Source organism: Podarcis tiliguerta (genome assembly GCF_965153285.1).
Source record: "Podarcis tiliguerta genome assembly, chromosome: 8".
Taxonomy (NCBI): Eukaryota; Metazoa; Chordata; class Lepidosauria; order Squamata; family Lacertidae; genus Podarcis; species Podarcis tiliguerta.
Genome location: NC_139541.1, coordinates 41,426,964 through 41,447,697, shown reverse-complemented (window position 1 = coordinate 41,447,697; position 20,734 = coordinate 41,426,964). Strand labels below are relative to the sequence as shown.

At 48.3% G+C, this 20,734-nt stretch overlaps 3 protein-coding genes across 13 annotated transcripts in view; 1 reads left to right on the top strand and 2 right to left on the bottom strand.

The window, feature by feature from the left end:
• Positions 1-1,518, top strand: part of NFAT5 (nuclear factor of activated T cells 5) — a 59,738-nt gene extending 58,220 nt beyond the window's left edge. For all 10 annotated transcript variants that reach the window (XM_083452400.1, XM_083452402.1, XM_083452408.1 and 7 more), the window contains 2 exons: positions 98-338; positions 1,171-1,518. In XM_083452400.1, coding sequence (XP_083308526.1) covers positions 98-330 — 233 coding nt within the window. In that variant the 3' untranslated portion in view covers positions 331-338; positions 1,171-1,518. The remainder of the gene's footprint in view (positions 1-97; positions 339-1,170) is intronic.
• A 4,930-nt stretch (positions 1,519-6,448) lies between these two features.
• NQO1 (NAD(P)H quinone dehydrogenase 1) overlaps positions 6,449-20,734 on the bottom strand; it is a 177,468-nt gene continuing 163,182 nt past the window's right edge. Inside the window, exons 1-6 of one of the 2 annotated variants that reach the window (XM_083452569.1) lie at positions 10,847-10,987; positions 10,253-10,417; positions 9,877-10,007; positions 9,027-9,140; positions 8,524-8,625; positions 6,449-8,058 (exon numbers count right to left, since the gene is read on the bottom strand). In XM_083452569.1, coding sequence (XP_083308695.1) covers positions 7,750-8,058; positions 8,524-8,625; positions 9,027-9,140; positions 9,877-10,007; positions 10,253-10,417; positions 10,847-10,853 — 828 coding nt within the window. In that variant the 5' untranslated portion in view covers positions 10,854-10,987 and the 3' untranslated portion in view covers positions 6,449-7,749. Of the gene's footprint in view, positions 8,059-8,523; positions 8,626-9,026; positions 9,141-9,876; positions 10,008-10,252; positions 10,419-10,846; positions 10,988-20,734 lie in introns of those variants that run through there. The other variant, XM_083452570.1, reaches the window with a different exon arrangement.
• NOB1 (NIN1 (RPN12) binding protein 1 homolog) lies at positions 15,123-20,647 on the bottom strand. Its single transcript, XM_083452545.1, has 9 exons — positions 20,478-20,647; positions 19,792-19,924; positions 19,230-19,363; positions 18,339-18,410; positions 17,707-17,856; positions 17,375-17,581; positions 16,575-16,672; positions 16,274-16,418; positions 15,123-15,710 (listed from the first exon to the last, which is right to left on the bottom strand). The coding sequence occupies exons 1-9, from the start codon at positions 20,538-20,540 to the stop codon at positions 15,441-15,443; spliced, it is 1,272 nt and encodes a 423-aa protein (XP_083308671.1). The 5' UTR covers positions 20,541-20,647; the 3' UTR covers positions 15,123-15,440.

Genomic DNA, 20,734 nt, shown 5'->3' with positions numbered 1-20,734 from the left:
GTTTATGAGGCCAGTACAATGTGAAATGCAATAGGCTTCCTTTCACTGTTCAATAAATTTGCATGGTGCTCTGAACGAATCTTGTCTTTCTCAACAGACTGTGGCCAGCTCTTAACATCTGGACCCGCTTCAATGTCAGATCAGATGATCACAATAAGCCAGCCACAGGGTGAAGCACAGTCATCAGTCACAACTCTACTATCCCAGCAGATGTCTGAAAGCCCCCAGCTGCCTTCTGCTATGACCACCAATCAGAATATGAAGAAGATTGATGACCTGCTAGTGTCTCTACAAAACCAGGGGAACAACAACATGGCTGGCTCCTTCTAACTGTCCAGGTGAGTTGGAGATGGGAGTCAAAGGCTGTAGCCAAGCCAGCATGTTCTCTTCTTATTTCTTGCAGCTAATAAAAGTCCGTCTTTTCTGCTGCTTCCCCAGAATGATAATAGAATTAGTGCCTGTCTTGAGAGTAAATAGAGCTTCCCAGCCCTCATTCTCCTGGCCCTTAGGACACTTGCAGTGGCCTCACTGAACTTGATTACCATGGCTCAGAAATCCCAGGGTGGATATGGGTCGTTTGCCTTGACTTCAGCTCAAGGCTGAAATATGCAGTTCCAAGGCAGCATGGTCAGCTGTGTTTACTCCACACAGAAATAAAGCCTTATTTTTCTGGCCTGAATAAATTATACAAAGGAAACAGGGGCTTTTACATAATCCTTTTTCTACTGGCAGTGATTGGAATCCTTGCTCTGCCTCTTGAGACATAAAAGTGTCATCCACTTGTCTGCAACAATGCTTTCAGCCATTAGCCCTCTAGGAGCTTTCTTTACAAAAGCATTAAATTTTATTATTTTAGGATGTTAAATCCTACCAAGTTCTGTGCTGCTGGTGCAGTTACAAGAGAGAGCTCAGCAGCACATGGCCCTCCCCAAGCCATAATGCTAGGATGGGCTCTCTCACACTCCAACTCCATAGTATACATCCTCTCTTCAAGTCCCAGTCAGATTTCACTGATGGGTGGCAGTAATATTACATTCAAAGAAGCCATCATTGGTAACTTCAGCATAGAGGGAAATAACCAGCTGTTGGATGCTGTTTAATTAGAGTGCTTTAGGGGGAAATAATGAGGCTCTTACTATGCTTAACTTTTGTCTTTGTGTGTTCTTTTAGCTTGTAACTTCAGAAATCCTGTAATGGACAAGCAGATTTGCAAGACTTTCGTTCTTGTGACTCTGGAATTTAGGATGTTTGGAGTTAAATTTCCTGTGTCAAAGTGCGGCCTTGGACCCAAGGGGAAATGTAGCCTTCACCATCACATTGGAAGAGTACCCATTCTAAGCCTGATGAGAAACGGCTGCTGAGTGAGAGCATCAGAGAGAGACTTCTTGAAGCTGGAAGATGCGAAAGAGGCTCTACTTTGGACAGTTGCCCCCATCTCTAGTCCAGCTGTGGGGATGCAGAGTGCAGCTGCTCATTTATCATTGCAGCTTGGCACTGAAAGAACCTGAGACTGTGTCTGCTCCTGGAACAGGCTGCAAAGCACACAGGGATATGTGTCCTAAAATAACTGGGATATACAGATGGTTGATTCACACATTTGTGCTCATCACTTGAAGACTCAATCACTTGATTTGCAGGTGTAAATGGTTTCCAGTGAAAAATGTTGCTTGGGGGAGGTGAAGGTGATTCAAGTGTTCAGTCCTCAATTGTGCATTTCACTCATGCCAGTCATTGCTTAATGGTGCAGTTATCAAGTGTTGAACATACCAGTGTGAATTAATGACTCTTTGTTAAACGGAAGCTGCTGTCAGCTTCATAGCAGTATGGAGAAAGCTGTGAATTAGCACCTAGGAAGGTGGCATATACTGGCAGAGAGTCCCCTAAAGCCACGAGGGGCGGGGAGTGGGTGATATCCAAGAATGTGACTACAGCTTCCTGGGAGGCTGAAAGATTGGCTGCTCAAACAGGGACTTCTCTGAGCCTCTGGTGCTCTGCCCATCTCCCCTTTCACAAGGGGGCAGTTTGCTATGCTGAGCAATAGACCCCCTCTTGAGTCCTGCCTTGATAGGCCATAAGCTGAATTTTGTTCCTCTTAATCCCTTTTCTGTCTCTTTCCTCTTGTGTGAAATATGCTGCCACCTGTACAAATCTGAATTAGGTTTTTTGGAGACCAGAAGGTCCATTGTAGTGGGGCTGGAATGACCAAGCTGGCTGATACCTCCTTGGTCTGTAGAGGAGGGGTGAGAGAATATTTTTGGGCATGCTGGTTTCTGCTCCTCCACCCCTTTTCTAATTGGTGCAGGTTTGAAGTCTTAAATTTAAACTCACATGCGGGGAGGGGGATTTGACAGCTTCCCCTCGGGGCTTGAAGGGGTGCCTCTGTATACCAGTTGCTGAGAATTGCAGGTGCGCAGAGTACTATTGCACCTAGGTCCTGCTTGTGGACTAGGTATCTGGTTGGCCACTGTAAGAACATGATGCTGGACTAGATGGGCCATTGAACTGATCCAGTAGGCTTTACTTATGTTCTTACATAGCTCCTTAGCTCATACGAGACAAGTAACGTCACTCTTTCAAAATGCAAATGCTAGTGATGAATTTGCATCCATTTTGGCTTAAAAGGCAGATGCTATTGTGTGCTGTCAGCACCAAGGGGCAAACTCAATTTCAGGTGCTCTCCAGGGATAGCTACAGTTTCCCTCTTCTGGATTTTTATTTCCCTCTCCTCCTTTCCTGCACATCAAATGCTGTGCGTGGTGTCTGTCACCCAACAGCTGTTGTGTGTGACTCTTGTTGGCATTGGGGAGTTGTGTTTTTTAGTAAGCATTGGTGTTCATTTTTGTTACTTTTGTGTAGAGAAGAATTTAGCTTGTACCTGGTTTTTTAGGCTACCCCTTGTGTGTTTTTTCTAACTTGTGCTCCACCTTGAGCTATGTAGAGTTGTGCTTGTTTTTTGTTATTGTTGTTGTCCTGTTAAATGCCAGTCCGTCTCTGATGTTTGCAGTCAGTGATTCGTTCTGTTTGTCCGTCTCTCTTTGAGAGGCTTGAGTTATGTTTTCAGTAGTACAGGCTATTTTGCCGATATGAAGAGAACTTTTCAGAAAGAGACCTGCTCTAGGTCATTTAATTTTGAATACAGTTTTCAATCGTTCAGGTTTTGGATGGTTTATATCTAATGTGTGTTTCATTTTTTTGGAAAGCTCTATTTTGTATTTAGAAAATGATAAACTATTTTGCTATTTGTACTGAGTGAGTACATTGGCATAAATAATATATATATATAAATATATATATACATATACATATATTCACACACATATATTCTTTTTGCCACAGATTTTTGTGGTAAATGTGTGTTTTGTTGTCTGTTTTCCCACAACATGGCATCTAGGAACCAGGGGAAGGGGGGTTGTTGTTAAGTCTTCACAAAGTATTTGAGTACTTTTTGCAGATGTGATTGGTTCATCTCTGGCCGTTCATATAATCAGGCAGCCTCTGTGCTGATTGGCTGTGAGGGCAACTTCACTGCAGAGGTGACACATGTGCATCTTCCTTTGCATGGGAGTCCCTTGACATGAGCCATTCAGCTGTTCACTCATGGTTAATGTCTAATATTTTATTGCTAGCTTTTTAATTTATAACAACACTACAAATTCACAATTGGAACCTTCTTTCCTCATTTCATGATGTCTGTAGCTGCATTGAGCTTGCTTCTCTTACAATGTTATGTTTCTTTTATTTGCTGAAAGAGTATTGAGGATGGGAAGGAGCAGCCATGTGCCTAACTATGAATGAGGAGGCAGAAAGGGATGTACCAAGCCAGAGGCTTTTGCTTTCACTTCTGGGGATCCTGCAGTTGGGCCTGGGATTGCCTGTGTCTTCTGGAAGAGGCACTTAGTCCCAGGCCATGGCAGGAGCTTTATGGGGAAGAAGTGTGTGGAGAGGGTTGAGTAGGAGCAGGTTGACTTGTACGCTGCTGTGTCTTGTTCACTTCGGTGGCATCAGGACTGTCCTCGGGGGACAGTGCTAAGTCACCAGGGACCAATCTTCTATTGAACCAAGTTTCCTGCTCAGAGCTGCCTCTTGTCACTTCTCCCCACATTACTCCAGCCATACAACGCAGGCATCTGTGTTCTGTTTGTTAAAAGGGCTCCTGCTGCTGCTCTGTTCAAAACGGTGATGTACATGGGTTTTTGGGTTGGTTTATTTCTATTTTTTCTTGGTCCATTTTAGGTCAATATTTAAATGTGCAACATTTTTAACGTGATTTGGTTACAAAAAAGTATGTATTTGGAACAAAGGTCTGCTCAGTGGCTGGCTGGTGCTGCATCTTTCCTACACCCTTTTTGTTTGTTTTCCGGGGCCTGTGGTAGCAGAGCCTACAAAAGGTATTCTAGAGTTTCATGGAGATGGGACCTCGGCAGCCTTGCAAGGTGCATCTTGTTTCCTGTGTGTTCTTGATCCCCACATGGCACTTGGAGCTCATGTTGTCCCCATTCATTTTCCTCTCTGCATCAGTCCACAAGAATCCAGCTGAGCCTTTCCACCACAAAGGGCTTCAAACTACAGGAGGCAATCATTTTTATGTACAACTCTCTCCTCACACACTCTGGATAAAGCCACATCGGGAATCAGAACTGTAAAAGCCCTTGTGGTTTCAGGTCCCTCCCTGCATATTAATGGTCAAGAGAGCTGTCCTTTCAGGCATTCCTGACTTGCTTTCCTTTCTCCTCTTGTGCACCACTCCAAACATGCCTAGGAAAGTGCTTGTGTCTTATCCTGAGTAATCCTCTAGCACACTGCATCAGAGCAGAGCCTGAAAGGCCAGGAAGTGCCTCATTTGGTCTTGCCCACCCTGGCAATGAGCAACTTGGTCATAGCCACGTCCCATTTGAAAAGGTTGAAAAGACTAGGTATATTTAGGCTGCACAAGAAACAATGAAGAGGAGATTTGATAACCATCACTAAGTATTTGACAGGCTGTCACTCTTGATCATGGGAGCAAATTTTTTGTTGTTGTTTTCTCCAGGGTTTCAGTGTTAACCAATAGGTCCATTTTGCAAAATGGTGGTCTCTTTTTTGAGCTCATAGCAGAGGATTTCCTGCATTGGAATAACTTTTGAGTGTAACCCTGACCTCTGCACCAGACATGGCCCATGTGGATGCTGCTGCTGCCACCACTGCAGTTTTCTTTCAGTCCCTGCCACCACTGCCACTTTGATCCTTAAGCCCTTAGGTAGCTTGGCTGTCATCTGGGGTCCATCGTTTCCTCTTTTCAGCAGCTTTTTGTATTGGGGCTCTGGCCCATGGAGTCCAACTTGTTTGGAATGAAGTCCCATTTGGACAGGGCAAGGTTTTGTTCTGAACAGTTTGGGCTTGGACCTGCTGAGACCAAGAATCTTGTTGTACCCCTCTGTCCCAACAGCAATTTGTGTGCAACTAATGAAGGTTTTCTCCCAGAGCTAGGCCTGTTAATGTCGCCGCAGTCCTAACACACTCCCTCCCCTTTCTTGCCATGCTTGCTTAGAACATCACTCAAGACCAGCCAGCCACCAAGCAGCCTTTTCCAATATCCTGCAATGTGAATGTAGCCTCAGATGGCCCCTTGTGCATTTTGTGTCCCTGGCTTGTGTAGGTGGGTTTCTCAGAGCACTGATAATGGTTTTGTTTATTCTATTGGAGGGGGTGGGGTGGGGGACTCATTTGCATTTGTTTTTAGCTATCCTGTGATAACTTGTTGAATATTAAGAGAGAGATATTTTGCTTCTATTGGGACATTTGTATACTTGCAACTATATTTCTGTACACAGCTGCAGTCAAGAATAAAACTTTGAAAGTTTTCATTTTGCAGTGTATTGCTACTGTGCTCCATTCTTTTCAGTATCTTGGAGTCATTTGCTCCTGAAGTGCAAGGCTAGTGTGTTGTCTGCTGAGCCCTGCACACACTGGCTAGAAGTTTACTAATGATAGCTCAGTTGGTTAGGGCATGATGCTGGTAACACCAGGGTTGCAGGTTTGATCCCCATACAAGGCAGCTGCATATTCCACCATTGCAGGGGGTTTGGACTAGATGATCCTCAGGGTCCCTTCCAACCCTACAATTCTATACATCCCTTTTTGCTCTATGGCCGATAAGCAAGCCAGCACCAGCATATATGGAGCAGGTGGAGAGGGGTGTCCCTTCACTGGACTGATGGGAAGGTGGAACCTTCTTTGTGTAAATACCTCCTTTGCAGAACCCACCATGTCTGGGCTGGCTTGTCCCATATTACTAACTGTACGGTAGAGCAGCAGACTTAGGCTTCACCACCTCTCATGAAGACACAAACAGGCACCCCTCCCCTCTGAGCAGTGCTGTCATGCGAGAATCCAACAGGTGTAATAGGTTCAAACTGTATAAATGCCTAGCACAAAACGTGGCCCTTGACGCAATAGACAGCTGCAGGAGAAGGGTTTAAAAAAGTATTTTATTCTAAATTTCTCTGCTGGCGCAAGAGAGACTTGTATAAATCTACATGACATTCCAACAAACCTGACTAATAGAGGCAACACCTGGCTTCGTTGTTAGTACATGTGAAAGTTATTACCAAAGTACAAAAATCTCAAGTAGTATTAATCCCTACTACCAGCAAGTAAACTAAGAGGATTTAAAGCAACCCTTCACCTTCCCCACCAGTTAATTACACTTTTTCCCACCCACCCCCACCCCCTGAAGCACCATTTATTGCCAGGGAACTCTCCCCCTGCCAGCACCATTTATTGCCAGGGAACTCTCCCCCTGCCTTCTTGTGCTGTGGCTGATTCAAGCTGGAGAAGGTGGGAGCCCAGTTGTCTTCACCACTCTTCCCAGCTGCCCTCTTTTCAGCTACATCTGTGGCTTGTTTTGTCTTCAGACAGATTGCCACTGCACCTCTCCTCTGGCAGCTCAAGTCTGGTGCAAGTGGTATTGACTGCCAAGTAGCTTGTTTTATCTATTGTGGATTGGTGGTCGCTAATGAAGTAAAGGCAATGTACTCCACCCACCCACCCCCACTACCTTGAGGCTACTATGACAAGAAATGGAAGAGCTGACAAAAAAGCAGCCAGGTAGATCCATACAGTTCTATACAACTACATTCTACTCTGTGCAGATGCATTGAAATTAGTGTGCCTAAGTTAGATAGTGCCTTTTACTTTCAATGGGTCTGCTCCAAGTAGCACTAACATTGGATACAACCTATGATGCTCTCCAGGCATATGCACTTGGAGAAGTGCAAGACCCAAGCTCTAAGTACTTTGCTCTGGGGTTGGACCTTCCTGCCAATTCTTCTGTCGCTCAAGGCAGTATGGTGGTACTCTTTGCTGAGATGGGGGCTGCAAAGAGGAATGTGAAAGGCTGTGGTGGTTGCCCACCTGTGGATTATAGGCTAGGATCTTAAGGCTGCAAAGAGGAGAACAGTAATAAAGCAGGCTCCATTGTGGAGTATATGCCTTGTATTACATACACAAGGTATAACTAACTGTTTTTAATGGTAGAGTGCTCAACCAGCTTTCCCATCTGGTGTGCTCCCAGGTAGTTTGGGTTTCAACTCCCATCATCCTTGTTGGGCTGATGGGACTGGAATCAAACACAGCAGAAGGGCGCGGTTTGGGGAAGGTCTGCCCTATGGGGACCCTATGAACCCAGAGAAAGTGAAAGTAGGAAACTTTTACTGCTATCATTACTACAGAAAGGCCTCTTTTTTTGTCCCAATTTACCAACGGAATTTGCTATTTCTGCTGGGCTTTGACTTGATTATCAGGCAGGAGTGGCTTTCCCAGATGCTGGCCAGTTGTCAGCCCATATTTTTTATCTTCTTGCTGTTCCTGGACCTCTTTCTTCAGAAGAAAGCCCCCAGCAAAGCTCAAATCAAAGTTGTTGCTTGGGGCAAAGCTGAGGGGCGTCTCCTCCCAGATCGTGGCCAATCTCTTCTTCCACATCTCCAGGATTTGGGAGCGGGCCTCTGGTGGTGTATGGCCAATACTGAAAGCGATCTGGGGTGCCAAGATTTGGAAACCACAGAAATGGAGAGTGCCACTCTGGGGAGTAGGAAAAAAAAACATTTGCAAATCAAATACATATTCAAATAGTGCAGGAGGAATGTAATTAGAACAAGTTCAGGACCAACAAAGAGATCTATAGTGACATTTCCAGTACAGTATGTGTTTTTGTTACCATACTAAATGTCTGCTATAACATTTTTACTCGTTTTAAAAACCTAAAATTTGTCTACAACTTTGCACACAAGGGATGTGGGCTTTCTGCTAGGATTCAGTAAACTACAGCTCTTGAAAAAACAGTCATCTCGCCAATTGGTTGGAATGCAGGATTGTAAACCTCTGGATTACACAAAGGTTCTCAAACCAGACAAGTACAGGAACCTGTAAGAATTATGTGTAAGGCAGAAGCTTGCACGATCTACTTAAGTATTACACCTTTTAATAATAATTTTTAAACTCTCTTAGAAATAGCTATGGGTTTGACAATAAATGTTGCCTTGTTACCTGTATTGGCCAAAGAAGGATGTTGATGTCCCCATTGATGCCTTCAGGGGTGTACATGGAGCCCATCCCACCAGTGGTGAAGGAAAGTAGAGTCTTCTTATTCTGTAAGTAACCAAGTATGAGTTATGCTTTACACAGCAGCTGAGACACTGTCATGCAGAGAGCAACTAGTGAACAAGGGTCATTTTGCAGAGTATTGTGAAAGCCCAGCTGATCATCATCTTGCCACAATATGGAGGAAAGGAACTGCACCTTCTCTGTCCCACAGAACAACCTTCTCTAAAATACCAAGAGGCAGGGTCATTGTCAGAATCCTCTGTCTTTTCCCACTACCACCAGAGTCTGCCATATTGTTTCATGCAGAGCACCAAAGAGGCTGACTGCAGGGCTCAAATGCACAACAGACAGGCTGCAGCTACTGGCCAGTTGGAGAGAATGAAAGGTGGTGGTGGCTACAGCAGCAGCAAGACTTCACTCCCACCAAATCCCCACTGCATACCTACCTTGAAGGGCCCCTGGTCATACATGGCACTGTAGGAGTAGGCAAATCCACCAGTGAGGACACGCTCATACCACCCTTTCAAGATGGCCGGGACACCAAACCACTGGAGAGGGAACTGCAACAGAAGCAGAGCCATAGGATAAGGATTGAGGCCCTTGTTGCACATTCATTTCATGGTACTTTAGAGTCCAGGTACCATTCCCAAAAAGCTCTTCAGTGCCCATGGCATTCCCTTAGAACCACTAGTTCCAGAACTTTGTTCCAATGTCAAGCTCTAGCAGGTGGAGTCTCCTTCTTTGGAGGTCTTTAAGCAGAGGCTTGACAACCATATGTCATGAGTGCTCTGATGGTGTTTCCTGCTTGGCAGGGGGTTGGACTCGATGGCCCTTGTGGTCTCTTCCAACTCTATGATTCAGGGGGTTAGAAGCATATTGTTTCCCCCCTGTGAAGTACAGGCCCTATGTGGACAATTTCCATGTTTGCCAGAATCCAATTTTTAAAACCTGAGCTTTAAAAAGTGTTGCTCCTACCCTCTTTACTGAATTAGGACTTCCTAAATTTGCCTCTCCAGAGTTCATTGGTCAGCAAGATTCATGGCCAAAATCCACACTCAGGTCAAACACTACAAGCCTTCTTGCCTAAGGCAAGAAGAGGCTTATGATGCAGGTGGAAAAGTCACCCCCCTCTAAATCCCCTCCCAGGAAGCCGGTGCCCATCTATGATAGTTGGAGAAGGGCTGTAGAAGGGGTAGACTCATGCCTGAAAACCTGGAGAAACAGTTCACTTAAACAACCCTGGGCTTGATGGACCAGGTGGTCTGACTCCTTAGCGTCCTATGATCTGGGAACCACCTGGAAGATGACTAGATCGGCAGCGTCCAGCTTTTTTTGCTCCTCTACGATGTCCTTGCTCAGGCGGCCTTCTTTCCATGCCAGCCCCGTTTCGGCCGGGTAGCTGAAGTGCTGCGGGTCCTTCGGCTTGCCTGAGGGAGGGGGAGAGGGGGGAAGGGTGGGTCCAGGCACGCAGGCGAGGCGGAGCCTCTGGGGGCTCCGGGAAAGGAGCGGCAAGAGGTCCCGGGTACTCGCCCCGACGACAGTTCCTCCAGGCAGGAAGGCTGGGGAAAGCGCCCCCTCCCAGCCGGCCTGAAACCCAGCCGAGCTGGCACCGCCGCCGCCAATCTGTGCAGACACACCTAGCGGAGCGAGAGGGACCCAGAGACCTATGTACCGGTGACGTCGTCCCGGGAGAGGACCGGGTTGAAGCGCATGGCGTAGAGATCCGAGACGGTCACCTTCCACCCACTCTTCTGCAGCGCCTCGACAGCCGCCTCTTTCATGGCATAGTTGAAGGATGTCCGCTCCGGGTGGGCCAGCACGATCAGCGCCTGCCGAGCTGCAAGGAGAGCAGGAGGGCAGAGCCTGGCAAGGCAAGGCGCCTCGGGCGGCCAAAGCTCCGGGAGAGCCGCCCTGCCGCCGGGCCTGCAACAGAGGCGGACAGACTCCCGCCTCGGCGCCTCCCACCAGGGCAGCGCAGCCTCGCAGGCCCCTGCCTGCCTTTCGGGGGCCCGCCAGGTGGGCGCCACCCGCCTCCTTGCAAGTTGCTGCCGGCGCTGCGGCAGGGCCTCGGAGAACCCGAGGGGAGACGCTCTCGAGGCGGGAAAGGACTCCTGCAGGGGGAGCCTGTGCCTTGGAGACTCGATCGATCCCACCCACCCCCGTCCTTCCTCTCTTTTCGATCTGCTTGCTTGGCTCCGCGGGGCAGCCTGATGCGTACTTTAGGGCCCATCAGAGTAAGGCTGGGCCGAGGAGACGAGCTACTTACCAGCCATGGCGATGCAAGCCGGGCAGCAGTTGAACTAAGCCGTCGGCGCCGCGGGTCTTATAAGAGGCGGAGGAGGCGGCGCGGATTTGCTGAGTCACTGGGGCGGGGAAACCACACTCCGGCCAGACCCAGCATGTTGCCTCTTGGTGCCCCGAGGGGAAGGCTTCGCCCCGAGGGAGACTGCCTCTGTATTGAGAAACTCATGCCCAGGAGCCATCGAGAGCCCATTCACTTCTCCCTTAATTTGGCAGCTCTCCATCTAAAGACACGCCCCCCGGCCCAGCATCCCGCTTTCTCCCAGTGACCAACCACCAGATGTCCGAAAAGGAAGACGCAAAACCTCCTGTCATCTGTGCCATTGGCATTCAGAGATAGACGCTGAAGGGTCCATTTAGCTGCCATGCTGTTAGGGGCAAGCGTCCACTCGTAGCCCTCACAGGGGAGACTGGTGACAATGCTTAATACAGTAGCTTCATTTCCAACATGGGTGTAGCCAGGATTTTGGGGGGGGGGGGGCAGGACCGACACCCAGCTTGCCCATGGTTTCCAACGTGAAATGTGCCCTTTTCATTGATGCAGTCCCAGCTTGCGGCTCTATCCAAGGCAAAACCCCAGACAGAATTTATCTCACTGGAAAGCAGATAAAACGGCACCAGAGTATGCCATGCTGCTTCACCTGCCCATTTGCTGGCAGAAAGCAGAGAAAATTTTACGATAGGAGGCCTTCTGCAAAGTGAACCTGGAACACCTGACATAGTGCAAATGAAATACATGAACCCAGCCTTGTACTCTGCCTTTCCTTAATTCTGCATGACTCCCGATCCCTGCTGCAAATGAAGACACAAGCCCCAGCCCTGCCTCAGCTGCCTTTTCTGGAAAACATATGTTGAAAGGGTGGAGAAATTGCCCTTCTAGCACCTCTTAATAAGAGTCATTGGAGTGTTTGCTTGGTCCAGGATGGGGCAAAGGTGAGTACCAGGGTAGATGCTTTAGAAGGCGTGTGCAGATGGCAGCTTTGGGGAAGGATCAGTGCTTGCCAAGGACTCCTCCCATTCTGGATCTCTTACTGTATTTGCAGATCCATGCAGCAAGCCTACACAATTTAACCCCCTCCCCTGCAAAAAAAAAGCACCTTGCTAATTGAAGATACCCATGTTGGTTCAGTGCTGAAGTGTTAAGCCAAGCTGCTAGAAAGATGCAGTTTGAACTTGTCTTTGGTGATGAAATTACAGAATGTGAATTTTACAAGAATCGCTCACAGGCTTCCAGCTAGGTATTCTTGCTGGTGGCTTTTGACATCTCAGCAGCCCTTCCCTTGCCCACAGCATTTTGGGGAAGGACTTTTAGCTCTTTTTTTGAAATGAGCAGAATCCCTCAATTATTGAATGAAGGCTATCCCTATTAAACAATTCATGTCCTAAGTTAGTGGTACATACAGTACAGGAATGAATGTAAAAAATCCTACATTAGTGCAAAGACTTAAGTAAGTCTAGAAATGGCCATTCATTCTGGAGGATATGGCATTTTCATTCAATGAAAATTGAACTGTAGACAGTGCAAAATACCCACTTAAATACTAGTTGTGAAAACAGCTGCTGTTAATCCTCTTCAGAGGCACCAAATAGCCTAGTCAGTTAGTGTTTGAATTTGTACTGTTTGGGACATCTGATGATGTGCAGCTATTCCTATATACAAAGTCAGACCGTTGGTCCTTCAAGCCTAGCAGTATTTACTCTGCAGGGCAGAAGGACAAAAGATGAGCCTGCTGGATCAGGTCAGTGAGCCATTTAGTCCCGCATCCTGTTCTCATAGTGCCCAACCAGATGCCTGCAAGCTGGACATGAGTGCAACAAGCACTCTCCCCACTTGTGATCCCCAGCAACTGGTTTTCAGAGGCACGATAGTGCAGGTACAACATAGCCATTGATAGCCTTCTCCTCCACGAATTTGTCTAATCCTCATTTAATGCCATCCAAGTTGGTGGCAATCATTGCCTCTTGTGAAAGCTAATTCCATAGTTTAACTATGCGCTGTGTGGAGAAATCTTTTCCTTTGTCTGTCCTAAAACGACAGTCAGGGCATGTATCCACAGCAGTGAGCAGAGGAGAAATGGCCACTGGGAGGGGCGCAGAGAGAAGAAATGCCATGGTGCCTCTGCTGTACCACAACCAGACATCTTCTTCCCCTGCTGCAACAAAACATGTTTCTTCCGCATTGGTCTCTACACCCAAAGTGCTGTAACTCTCCAACAGTTTGATTTTACCCAAAGGTGCCCTTTCCCATTGTCTCCCAAGACAGACGATGCCAACAACTTATTCCCGCCACCCATCCACTGCATCATTCATCAAGCTCTTTGTACAGTTCAGATTACTGCTTGGATCTTTGGAGGGAGAAATTACCAAATGAAAAAATGGGAGCATGTGAAATAGTAAGCACATGAAAGAATTAGCTCTTGCTCTTGCTGCCACATTGGGGAGAAGGCTAGGCAAATACACAAAGCCTTACCAGCTCAGGCTCCTATCAAGGGACTACTGGACTGCTGGCATTGACAACAGGCAAATGGTATCCAAAGCAATCAGAGAGAACTAGGACTTTAAGGGGGTCCCCAGGGCCCTAGATGTTGCTGTAGTCCTTAGTCCAGTCATAAACAAAGGAGAACAAACATGCTAATTAAACTCCAAGCAGGCCAAGAGCTTTGCTAAGAGGTATCTCTGTGCTCGGCGTGGCACTTGGGTCCTCACAAACACATTGAATCAGTTTCCTGTGAGGCTATTGGTGTTCCCCAACAGCCTCTGGGTGCCACTACAAAGAATCCTGTGGACAGTATTTGGAAGTAGTAAAATGATTTCAGGCTGTACCAAACTAGCTTCTGTTGCTGACCATGGCTATCTTCTATATCAGTACTGTAATGGGATGGATCCAGAGGAAGCAATGTCACATGAATTTTGGGCAATGGTCATTTCTCTGAATGCTCTGCTCTGTGGCAAGATCACACACTTCCTGGGAGTATTTTCAATACATATGGGAATTCATATTAATTAATTAGTAGAATACAATTCCAATAGGAAGCAGCAGTGTCTGCTTTTGGCGAAAGGTATATGGCAACAGGTAAAAAAGACAGGTACAAGTCACCAAACTTTGCTAAAAGTGTGTGTCTGTGTGTAAGCCTCTCCTGTGTTTATTAAGTCCTAGCCACCAAGGGCAGGTCTTTGGTGTTTGCACGGCAGATTCAGAACAAAGCAAGCAGGCTAGGCGTGCCTATGAAATTGGCAACTGCCTCCCTAGAAGATGGCAAAGAATGTTTTTGACAGCCCTTTCATTCAAGCTGCAAATGCCCAGATTAACTTTGTGTGGTGCCAGGGTGGGGCACTGTTAGCGACTTAACTAGAGCTATGCAAGGACTGGGCAGGGCCCTTTGTTTGCACTAGAAATCTATCTAATCAAATTTCATTTACCAGTCAGTTTTGGTCCCAGGTATATGTAGGCCTTTGTTGCATGTTGGGGCATAGTTAGGAGGAATGGAACAGGGGCCAGTCTGCAGCAAACTGGCCGTTGACCTTTCCTCTACAAGGAAAAGGCTTGTTAAGTGCAAGGAGGATTTGCTGTAGCCCAAGGCAGGAAGCAGTAGAAAATGTGACACAACTTGTCTTGCAAGGGGACCCACCAGAGGGCTGGGGGAGAACACCTGCGGCTCTCTCTGTGAGTGGGACGTGGCCTTATGGAGTTGCCACCAGCTCATTGCCAGGCATTTTTGCGACATTCCTGCAGTTCTCCTTCTCATGGCTCTTTAACCCCTTTTCACCAGAGAAAAGATTTTAGGCAACCTATTGTCATATGTTTTGACAATAGTGGAAGTGATCTTTTGAGTTAAACAGAGGCCTATTCCCCAGCATAGGTATTTAGACCAAAAATTAAACAGGCTTTTCCAGGTTCCTACTCTTATTAGCCCACATGGATGTGTGTTTTGGAGTTAATCAGCTATTAGGCCGTAAACTTTTCTGTTTTTGCTTTGAACAGGCACTTCTGAGAAAGAGCTTTGTGGAACTCAAAAGTTTGCAGCCAGCAATGTGATAGAAGACAGTCAAAGAGCAGTGCTTCCTCTCTAGGCATCCCAACCAGTTTACTGTATGGCTGAAGACCTGGTAGAAAAAGGCCAAGGCCCGTGCTCTTGACTACTACAGGGGAAAGGCTACCTTCAGCTCATGGGAGAAAAGGGGTCTAGTTGTCAGGAAAGGGACAAGCTAAACCACAAGGAGTTGTGCACAGACACCAAATGTGCAGACACCCTGGTTTATTAAAAAAACAAAACAAAACATGCGGCCACCGCTGCTGAGTCTTTTGCATTAGACTGCACCCAAGACCTGAGCGCAGCACATGGATTCTGCCGCACGAGGGCCACTCTCACTTTCCAGATCACTTTGTCAGTCTGCCTCCCACCTTCCTGCTGCTTGCCGTTTATTCACACTAGTGTCTGTTGCCTTGGAAGCAGAGCCAAGGGGCAAAGTCCTGCCTTCACACAAGCTGTAGGAAACAAAAGACTTGTCCTCCCTTCATTGACAAGTGGGACAGGTGGGTGGTTGCATCTCTCCCCACCTCATCTCTTTTTCACAAATTTTTTGGAGGCTGTGTTGGGGTTCAGACGCCTCCTGCCTGCACCCAGCGCCGTATCCCGGATCTGTAGATTGGCCGCCCGGCTGTAGATGTCGTTTTCCGCAAATGGAGAAACTCCTGCAATATAATCAGGGTCAAAGACATTTGTCTTCTGCCTGGCCTTGCGGGAGAGCCGTTGCTGGGGGAAGTGCTGGTCCTCTGTCAGGTGGGGATTATTTGCGTGCTTCCCACCCTGAGGAGCTGGGAGAGAGTACTGTGGAAAGAAAGAGGCACACAGTGAAGCCAAAAGGACCAATGCACCCTGCCCCACACCCCTGACAGGGAGAGGCACCTCACACTTGACTTTTATCCTTGTTATATTTTTTCCAAGTTACGGTTTTACATTTTTACTTACAGTAGTATCCAATCCACTCATTGTTGTAGCATGAGGAGTGACAGCTGCACAACAGACACCCCCCACATCTTCTCCCCCCATAATCTGTTATGGGGTTCCCCCAACTCTTTGGAGAAAATTTGGGAAGGCGTAGGACACATGCAGGGGGAAATATTGCTATACAACCATAAATCGTTGTGCTAGTGGAACAAGTTCCTTAAAGCTACACTGGATAGCACTGGCCACAGAACTTTTGCCATTGGGAGGAAATAAATAAGCCCAGAGAAGATTCTGCTGCTGGCCCCAGAAGACTTCTGCGTGGCCTGCTGCAGACTCTTACTTCTTGCCTCAGGTGCTCAGCTGGGAGCACAGGCAGCCAACAGAGAGGACAACAAGTGCGGGAAGCCCATAAGAACACTGGAGCCCAGAGCAGAGCTGCTCACCCGGAGGCCACGGGGGTTCAAGACCTTGGGATTCCGAGAAAAATGCATGTGGATGCTGCCATCGTCATCCACACTCACTGCCACCTTCTTAAGCGTCTTGTTCCCGCAATGAGGGCAGAAGAGCCGGGTCATTTCTGATGTGGTTCTGGAGGAAAGCAGAGAAGCCAGGTCAGCGGCTTGACAACCTTGGCAGCAGCCCATTGCCCAAGCCCAGGGGGCGCCTCCTGAATACGGCTAGACACAGGCCCAGCTGTTGCCCATATGCCAGAGATTGCAGCCCAGCCACCAACTCATCACATACTTGAAGCAGCCGTGGCAGCGCAGGATGTAGCTCCGGGTGTGCCGGATCAGCATGCCATTGACTGCCAGCACATGCAGGCCCATCTGCAGCAGAATGTTCTGTGGGAAAGAGACCAGAGAAGGGGAGGAGAGCCCAATCAGCACCCAATGTGCCCCCATGACGCTGGTGCAGGGCAAGTCCCTCTCAACAGACTTTGGATACTCCATAGGCTGGGGTCTTGGAAAGGGCAGGAGCTAAAATAAGGCAATGCTTGCTCTCCTTTTTAAAATACACAAAATGCTGGCTTTGGAAGTTTGCTCTTCTTTTGCTGCTGGGCTGACCAAGCTTCTCCAGTTGAAAGAGAGCCCCCAGTTTCCTCTTCTTTAGGTCTGCCAGGTTGCCCAACTCGGAGCACAAAGCGCTGCTTCCCCTCTCCCCTTCCTGTTTTTGTCCCACTGCCTGTTTGCCTTCAATCCACCTCCTGCAGCTTCTCCTCTCTCTCTCATCCCTCTGCTCTACACCTGGCCACTTCCCTTCCCTCTTCTCAGCTTCCTGCTGCCACCCAAGTCACCCCTTGCTGCTCATGAGCCACCCTTTCTGTCCCTCCTATTCTCATCATGTTCTTCCAACATAGACCATAAAACCTCTGCTGGGCCTCCAAGGAAGCCTGGACCAGGCAGCTGTAGCAGGCACAAGAATGTAGCAGGAGGCTTACAGGACTAGACTGGGTGCATGGAAGCAAGGACGAAAAGGTAAGCATACATCCTTCTCCCTCCCCTCAAGCCCTGGGGACCACCTGGTCTCACACAGCCCACACTTGCCTGCATGGCAAAGTCGGTGGTGACACAGCCAACCTGCACACCAGCTGGCTCATCAGCCTGGCCCATGCCCTGTTGGATCTGCTTGATGTTGCTAGGCGTGATCCAGCCTTCCTCGTCATCGCTGTCCTCTCCACTCTGCTCCTCCTCCTCACCACTACTCTTGTTGCCTTTGGGGTCCTCTGGCACAATAACAACAGCATCCGCTTTCTGCGAAAAACAGACCAATTGGGAGAGGATCCGCTGAGCATGGAACCTTCCCAGGCTGCAGAGATGAAGGTGGTGCCTGTGTCCCAGTGAGGCAGGAAGAAAGGAAAGAATGCTAGACTTCTTACCAGCAAGTCCTGTAGATCCTCCTCAATGCTGGGCAGAGGGTTCCTCCAGAACAGGAAGGAACCAAACTCAGAGGTTTCAGGGCCTGTGGAGTCTGCAGAGTTTCTGCTTCCCACCACGGAAGGACTCTTCTCACCTCCTGGGCACTTGGTCTAGAATAAAAGTTGGGCAGAAGAAAAGCTGACATGTATGAATTGCCAGAAGAAACAGTCATATACAAGCTCCAGATTGCTTACACTGACTGGCAGCAATGACTCTCTGGGGTGTTTACCTGGAGATGCTGGCTGGGATTGAACCTGGGACCTTTTGCAGGCAAAGCAGGTGCTCCACCACTGAGTGATTTGCCCATCCTCCATGGCCCTCTTAGAAAAGCCGTGTGTGGCTACCTCTTCCTTTAGGCTTCTGGTAGATGCCGGATGGTCACTGGATCCTCACACAAGCCAAGGAGGAGATGCTGCCTATCAAGGACTCCCAGCGCAAGGGCTCAACTGGCACACCTGGTCATTCCCAGATTACACCCCATGCAACCAGGAGGAGGGGAGGGGCAGTGAGTCATCAAGGTGTGCTACCCTCTGCTCATACTCCTTCCATGAATAGTGGGGCAGAGTTTCAGATTGCTCACAGAGGCAATTACCTTGGAAGGTAGATGGAAGCCAGCAACATGAACAGGTGTCTCAGGGTGCTGCTTTGTTGAGCTGAGTTTTACCTGCAAGGATCCAGGGTGGGGAGAGAAAAGAAAGTGGGATGTGGGTCAGTAGGGCATAGTGTTGATTCTTATAGCAGCAGCTGCCTCACAAAACCTACCATCCCAGGGTCTGATCAGCTTTTGAGCAGCAATGGCAAGAAGAATGGCGTTCAAGCCACAGCAGAGCATAGGACAGGATTCAGGCAGTGCATAATCAGCCTGTTTGGCATTTGCAGCAGCAGGAAACAGACAAAGACAAAACATAGGTTGCTAATACATGCAGCTGGTGGCAAGCGTGTCCTGCATTCACGGGGAACTGGATTCCCCCCTCCTACTGGATAGGAAGAATATTGCAACAAGGGGCCTCCTCAATCAGCCACAGAGGGAGTTGACTTCCCTCCTCACTGGCAGAAAGAACCCTTTTCAATTGCCCTGGGAGTGCACAGCTGAAAGGTAGAAGCAAATGCTGACATCAGCCAGGGGAACAAGGGCTGCAGGGTCATTTACAGTATCTCCATCCAAGCAAGGAAATATTATCTTGGCCCCAACTAGATAGTAATGCCTGTGCCCACCCCACCACTTGGTTCCTGGCATTAGCCATCTGGTCAACACCCCCCCCCCCCCCGCTTCCCTAATTTCCCCTTCTCTTGTGTGTCTTGTTTTTTAAAGTGTGTAAGCCTAAGGGAAGGACCTCTCTCTGTCTGTCTTTTAATTAATGTGAGTTGTTTGGAAGAAAACATTTGCCTAAAAAGCAGGATACAAAACCAACATCATAGTAAATAAACATTTTGCTGGAAAAGGCCCCTTCAAAAGAGAAATAATAAAAGGAGGAAGATCCACCTTCTGCTCTGGCTCTTTCTTCAAGTGAGCCACACCAACATTTTCTGCTTCCAGCTGGTAGGTCAAGGCCAGGACTTGGATGTCTGTGGCTGAAAGACTGGGGTAGTCACCCGTCTTCTTGGAAAACTCCGTCACTAGAAACAAAGGAGGATTTCAGTGTTCAAGCCCAGAGGCAAAACTAGGAAATCACAACTGGTCATGAGAAAAAGTGCTTCTCTAATTCCAGAGGGCACCAGGAAAACACATCAAAGAGCAAGTAACAATGAAGCAATTGTAGGTGATCAACTTGATTTCTACTCCTGACCGTGTGTGTGTGTGTGTGTGTGTGTGTGTCACATGTTAGTTGGGGTTATACTCCACAAAGCCCCACCCAGAGTAGATCAATTGAAATTAATGAAAGTAAGTCATGTCCATTAATCTCAATGGGTCTACCCTGAGTAGGACTAGAATTGAATACCACCCTTTGCTTTCCAGTCAAGAGCTCAAAGTTACTTACAAAAAGAAAAAGGCAAGTCACAGAAGAGGGGCAGGAAGAATAGACCACGAAGCAGAGGCTACTCACCAAGCCTTACATATTCAGGAAAAGGCTGCTTGAAGTGGAGCTCATAGGGCAGCACTGCCAACCGCCTGCGGGTCTCCTTGTCTCGGATCTCAGTCACCACCTCTCGGATTGTGTAGATATTCTTGCCAATGTCCTGCCAGTGGGGAAGACACAGCTGAGAGCTGTTGCAAGTGGGTCAGGAACCTGAGGGCTGGAAGGGAGCTGGGGCAGGCAACTAGGTTAGGGAAGAGAGATGCAGACCTATAGCCACACCTCTCCTGACCTACTACTCACACTCCGTAGGAGCAAAAGCTAATCTGAGGGTTCTGGGGTGCCCACATACCGAGAAGCATAACAGAGCGACCTGCAACCAGAGGGGACTCCAGGAGTCCCATGCAACATTCTGAGGAGCCACCTTGACTTGGTAGACCAGGGTGTGTGTGTGTCCCTTCCCAACCGCCTGAAGCTGTCAAGGGACAGGGAACAATCTCCAGGCCCACAACCCCAACCTGCCATGTGCCCTAAGAAGAGTCTCTCTCTAGGCAGCTTTCTCTCTCTACTCGGGATGGCCTAATAAAAGTCTCCAGGTCCAACAAAAATCTACCGCAAAGTAAAGCATACACCTGGGCCTGTGGTCCTTTCTCGCGGGGCTCCCCAGTGGGCCACTGGCCAAGTTGGCAGCCGTTCTCAGCCTTCTCCCACTGTACCTGAAGCGGGGCTCCACGCAGGAAAGCTCCAGCATCAGCCACGACGTGCTCCACGGGAGCCATTTTGCTCCACTTTAGACTGTGACTCCCAGGGCACTCTGGGAAGTGTAGTCTTTCCCCCCCCCCCGCTATCCATTGTGGAGCATGCTGGGAACTGTGCGGCCTCACACAGGATAGTTCGCGGAAGAAAGGCATACTGGGAGCTGTAGTTCCCCTCTAAAACCGTCCTTTCTTCCTTGACTTAAAAAAGAATAGCC